Genomic DNA, 6,092 nt, shown 5'->3' on the forward strand with positions numbered 1-6,092 from the left:
CTTCCCCACCCCCGCCTCCATTCTCTGATGCTGTGAGAGGAGGGGCGGGAGGGAGCCTGAGCCAGCGTGTGGGCTGTGCTGGTCCATTGAGGCTTGCTGTCTCTTCTTTTGGTGGGAGGAGCAGCAAGTCTGTTGGCTCTGGGACAGTAAAGGAGAGGGAGCTGCCTGAGACGGATGGCAGAGGCAGAGTTCCAGAAGGTTCCGGAGCCTCCCCCGGCCCCGGGAACCTGTGTGATTGCCCAAGGTCAGCCTGCTGGGGGAGGGCTCACTCTGGGCGCCCCGGGTGCTGGGGAAATCAGGGTTTGAGCAAAGCCCCTGGGGATGTGGCACCGCAGCCACAGAAGGCAATCTCCTTCCGAGTTCCTGCCGCAGCTGGGGCCACGTGGTGGGGGGATGTGGGCGGGAGGCGGGGCAGGAGGTCAGGAAACCTCCCCCCGAATGCGCCGGCCGGGACCACCTTCCCTGGCCCCCTTGCGCTCGTTCTCTTCTCCAAACTGCTGCCACGGCTGCCTGCCCATCACCCTGAGAACCCAGTCGAGGCTCCTAGTGTCTCACCTGGCCCCCCTTGCCAGCCTCCTCCCTCCTCAGCCTTCCCAGTTCCTGAACTTTCCGAAGTCATGGCTGCCGAGGGCCTCTGTGTGGGCTGTTCCTCCACCCAGACCCCTGTCCTCTGCTCAGAAGACAGCCTTCTCCAACCTTCTCGAGCCTTCTCGGCTGGCCCAGCCCCCCCTCCATCTCAGCTCAGATATCTACCTCCCTGACCCCTAGTCCGAAGGAGCCCCCTCTCAGCGCTCAGAGACATGGGCTGACTTAGAATTTTAGCCTAATTTGATTGGTAGAAGCTTCTGCCACAGGGCCTAAGAGATGAATTGTAAAGATGCGGTTGCAGGAAGGTCTGTTTGGCTGCAAGTCTGTAGAAAGCATTTTTAGTATCCACGCTGTCTGTTTGCAGAGATTCCGCTGTGATTTAAAACCCTGAGTCTAGGGGACTTCCCTGGTGGCCCAGTGGGTAAGAATGCGAGCTCCCAATGCAGGGGGCCTGGGTTCAATCCCTGGTCGGGGAACTAGATCCCGCATGCACGCCGCAACTAAGACCTGGTGCAGCCTAAATAAATAAATAAATAAAACCCTGAGTCTCAGAGCCTGTGGCCCTGCAGTGGGCCTGGGGACCTCCTTGTACACAGGCCAGAGCAGAGGGATTGGGTGCAATACGCAGACACGTTCTCTTTGATCCATGATGTGTTTTGAAATAAATTTAAATTAGTTGGCAGTGTTGAAGACTTGGAAGATTTCATGAAGCGGATTTCAGCACTTTTATAGAAAGCTCTTTGGATCTGATCCCGCTGGGCCCACGATCCTGAGTGGCAGCCGCTGGCTGGCCCTACTCGGGGACAGTGCATTCAGTCCCCACTGGGCCCACTTCCTCTGTGTTCTGCAGCTAGGAGAGCACAGGTAATCGAGTGAGGTGTGTGATCCTGGTGTCTTGAGAGTGACCATCACCTTTTCCTGGACAGAGGCCCATAATTATGTTTCTTTCCTGGAGAAAGAGGGTGGGGGTCACTTCCAAGGCCCTTAGCGTGAGTGGCCACTTCACCTGCATCTCAGCTCCGGGAGCAAGGTTGGCTGAGAGATGAGATCCCGGGCAGAGGGACCCGCACTCTGCAGCCCATGCTGCCCACATGGCGCGCAGGACTGGGACCCCCATCACTTCTGCTGCTTCTCCTGCAGGGCCAGGCCCCTCACCTTGTCCGCTCCTTCCTGAGCCCACAGAGGAGGCTTCTGGGAAAGGATGACTCATGCACTCCCCGAATTTCCAAGCTAGAAAGGCGCTGGGAGAGTGCCTTGGGCCGGACCAGAAATAGCCATAACGATTGGGTCTGACCTTGCCCCTCCTGTGCTGTCAAGTTCTGCTTTGGTAAATAGATGCCGCCCTTCAGACCAACCCCCTGAAATGTTGCAAGATACAGTAACTTGTTTCCTTTTCCTCTGAATTTTTATTGATTGTAAACTCCACTGTCAGTGATAATAAAATAAAAAGGGGCGGTTACCTCGGTGCCAGCACCGTAATACATTTTTATCTCCTTTTTCAGTCCTTTTTCATATGTATATGTGATTGTAATTATAGTATAATTAAAATTCATTCACTTCAGTATTTCTAGCACCCAAAACAAGAGGTTGGCATGCAGTAGGATTCAGTAAATATTTGTTGACTGTGGAATATTTGTTTACCTAACTGTAAAGTGAGCATTTTTCTAATTGCATCATACACTGATTACCATTACATCAAGTTGTTAGAATATATTTGCCACTTTACTATATTTAGATTTTTTTCCCTATTTTTCAGGACGATAAATAATGTTGTAGTGAGCATTTTTCTCCACATAACTGTTTTTGACTGTTTAGAATTATTTTCTCAGAATAAATTCCAAGCATTTGAATTCCTGGATCAGAGGACAGAAAAATGAGAATTATAGAAATTGCTTTCTAAAGTCTTATTTATCCCTGTTGCCGGGATTGTTTGAGAATATTAGTTTTATCTTAATCTCATCTGCTTTGGGGTTATAATTTTCAAAATTTTGCTTATTTCGTAGTACAAGCAGGTACCTAATTGTTTTGATTTGCCTATCTATATGTGTGGTTATAATTGTCTAAGCACTCAATAATAATATTTCCTCTTGTGTGCCATGCCTATTTGAGTAGTTTGTGTATCTATTAGAATATAGATTTTTAGTTGGATTTGGGTGAATTTATCATACAGATATGATTGACTCAATTTTCCTATCATAGTGGCTGTAAACATTTTCCTAGTGTGTGATTTTCCATTTTTAATATCCGGTGAGTCATTATAGGTGTTATTTTCTGTTCTTTGGAGAGTCTGTGAGTGTGGTTGCCAGAAGGACCTTAGAGATCTAACCTGACCTCAGTGTCTGACGGGGACTCTGGCCCAGAGAGCAGAGGCCACAGCTCACCGGCCCTGCTGGCGAGAAGGGGCCAGGGCTACCCTGGCCCTGGCCCAAGACTCCTTAGTCTGTGTTGCCACCTGAGCTCCTAAGACTCCCTTTTGCTCTCCTGGCCCAGAAAGTTCTTTTGAGCTGAGGTGTATGCGTCTCTGTTTTGGACCAAGGTGGGCTTTGTAGGACTCTCTGAAGGGGGGCCGTTGCCACTCCAGTGACACGGAGCCAGCCATTCCATCCTTCTGACTCAGGGCATCTAAAAATATCCCGGGCTGGGGAATTTGGAGGAGCCCGTAATCGATTCGTGTACATTAAGCTCTTAACTGGCAGTGAATGCAGCTTTGACATTGAATTACCCTCAGAAGATGCATTAGTTTCACAGTATCGGCAGCCACCTGTCTGCCAGGTGTTGTCCTGGATATCTGGGGTCTGTGAGGTGGAGAATAGGGACAGTGCCCAGGATCAAGTTGGATTCTTACATCAGGAGGGCTTTAACTTACTGCTTAGCTGTCTGCCCATCGTCATGGGGGAGGGAGCCCCAGAATTGGCAGGTGACCCCTGAACTGACCAGCAGGAGACTGGTTTAGAAGCGAAGATCCTAATCCCAGCTCTGCCTACACTGTTGACTCCCCAACTCTTAGAGCGTGTTCACGGTCAGGTCTGGTCATCCATTCAGCAAACGTCCAGTGGACACTTAGTTAGGACTCTGTGCTGGGCACTCGTATTGCTACAAAGGTGGCTGAGGCGTGGTCTAACCCTCAGGGGATTGTCCTTCAGTGGGATAAACAGAAATACCCACATCTACCTATCAAACAAGCAGACTTAGAAATGAGTGTAAGTAAAATGCCAGTGGGGCCACACAGGAATCTAAATAGTTTGCACAGGGTTTGAGTGAAGCTTCGCAGAAGAGATGGCACTAAGCCGAGCCTTGAGGGATGAATACAACTCCGGTTGGGGCTGAGGGAGGAAGATGGGGGAGAAGGGAGAGGACCGTCCAGCTTAAGGGGCAGAGGAACAGACACCAGAGGTGGATGCCGTTGCCCAGGGTGGCCGTAGTGCAGGGACGGGGGAGGGAGGAGGAGGTGGGTCCGACGGCAAATGCTGCTTAGAAACCATCAGAGGGGGGGACTTCCCTGGCCATCCGGTGGTTAAGACTCCGCGCTTCCACTGCAGGGGGCGTGGGTTCAGTCCCTGGCTGGGGAACCAAGATCCCGCATGCCGCGCGGTGCGGCCAAAAAACAATGAAAATCATTTTAAAAAATGTGCCAGCAGATCTTGTGTCTGGTGAGGTGCTTAAAAAAGAAAAGAAAAGAAAAAGAACATGGGAGGGTTTAGGGGGATGATGAGAGGGGACATATATCCGACAGCCAGGAAGGTGCTGGGTCTTGAGTAGGAATATGCTAAGAAAGGAACCCGGGAAGGAAGAGGCGTGGGCCTTGGAGACTCGTGCGCTTAGCATGTGCCTGACGACACCGTCTTCAGTGGTTGGTGACCCAGCAAGAGTGGGCGGCAGACGGCCATCTGCGGTGATTTCTGTTCTGACTGGCCTCAGTCTGATCGGCCAGAGTCGGGAGAGGGCCGGGGGGTGCAGCCCCTGCAAGGTCTCCTTGCTTAGTTTGGAGAAATCCTGATGGATGGTGTGTGTTTGTTCATTGTTTGCCCACCATATAGCAGGTGTTTAACAGTAAGTGGGCAGTAGGAAGATGACATCAGCAGACAGGTGGCCCAAATTCTGGAAGTTTGGAGCCTCTTACGGGGCATTCGTGCCCTAATTCTTTCCCGTTATATGAAGAGAAGCTCTCGTGGTGATGACGACGTGTCTCTGCTTCCATTCCAGATGCCTTAGGGCCCCGTGGGCCACCCCAGAGGACTCAGTCCCGGTGGCCAGCAGCTCCCAAGCAGCTCACGTGCGCCCAGCCTCAGGCTCCCACTGACGCACCTGGGAACCTCGCGCACCAGCCCCCGCCTGGCATCCTTGCTGGCAGTGCCCCCCACCCCCCCGAGCCATGGAGGCCCCCGCGGTCCCCGTGGGCTCTCTGATTGACTTCGGGGCCGGGGCCAAGCCATCCACCTCCTCGCCCCTGGAGACGCTGTCTCCAAAGCTGCAGGACGGGGACAGCTCCCCGGGCGAGGGCGCGTCGGAGAGCGAGAGCACAGAGTCGGCCGACAGCGAGAACGATGTGGGCGAGTCGCCCTCGCACCCGTCGTGGGGCCAGTTCCGCCGCTGCTCTTCCAGCGAGTCCGTCTCCTCCAACCAGAGCACCGACTCGGCCAAGGATGCGGAGCTGCTGGAGCCCCGCGAGTTCATGCGTGGCTACGTGGAGAAGGTCTTCTCCGGAGGGTGAGCCCCTCGCAGGGCGCCGCCGGCCAGGGCCCCAGGCCTCACAAGCTGCTGGCCCCCTCGCGTCCCCGCCCCACCCCAGTGCACGGAGGCCCCCTTGGGGAGCTTCGGCCACGCTTTTCCTCCGCTCAGGGCCCTGGCTTTGCTCCCGCGGCCTTCAGAGGTGGTTGTTAGCTGGCAGTGACTTAGGGGCAGTACAAGGCCAGGAGGTTTCAGTTACCCGCAGCCCTTGGGACGCTCTCGGGCAGCTGAGCCTTAAGCAGCTGCTAGGATGCGGACCCACCCTCGCACCTCTTTCTGGCCTCGCGTTGTTGGTTCTTGACAGTGCAAACAACGAGCAGTGACAGTTGTAGCACAGGTGGGGCCTGGAGTGAGAGCGGAGGCCGAGGAGCCGGGAATCTGACTCTGCTGTTGCCGTCTCAGCAGCGGAAAGGGGAGCACGCCGCAAACTCGGTTCAGGCCTCAGGCCTTGACGGCTGGTCTTGCATCGTTCACAGCGGTGCGCGAGATGCTGGAGGTCCTGCCCCTCAGATCGTCTCTGGGACCTGCAGCCTCAGCAGGGTGGGGGGGGCTGAGAAATGCAGAGTTGTGAGCCCCACCTGACCCACTGAGTCAGAATCTGCATTTCAGTGAGGCCTCTACCCGTGCACGCATTGCGGCCTGAGGAGCTCTGGCTGAAGGGACCCTTTTCCAATTTCGTTAAAGCGTAGGAAGAATTTCTGCCTGTTGACGCCACTCACTGAGGATGTTCTTTCCTGCTGAGGTTTAGGACCCTCGATTGTTAATTTGCAAGGTTG

The 6,092-nt window shown here is 54.0% G+C and overlaps 1 protein-coding gene across 1 annotated transcript in view; it reads left to right on the plus strand.

Annotated features, from left to right (window-relative positions):
• The first annotated feature begins 4,960 nt into the window (after positions 1-4,960).
• Positions 4,961-6,092, plus strand: part of KIAA0513 (KIAA0513 ortholog) — a 16,706-nt gene continuing 15,574 nt past the window's right edge. Inside the window, exon 1 of the mRNA XM_007468413.1 lies at positions 4,961-5,295. Coding sequence (XP_007468475.1) covers positions 4,961-5,295 — 335 coding nt within the window. The remainder of the gene's footprint in view (positions 5,296-6,092) is intronic.

The sequence above is a fragment of the Lipotes vexillifer genome, unplaced genomic scaffold (assembly GCF_000442215.2).
Source record: "Lipotes vexillifer unplaced genomic scaffold, Lipotes_vexillifer_v1.1 scaffold23, whole genome shotgun sequence".
Classification (NCBI taxonomy): Eukaryota; Metazoa; Chordata; class Mammalia; order Artiodactyla; family Lipotidae; genus Lipotes; species Lipotes vexillifer.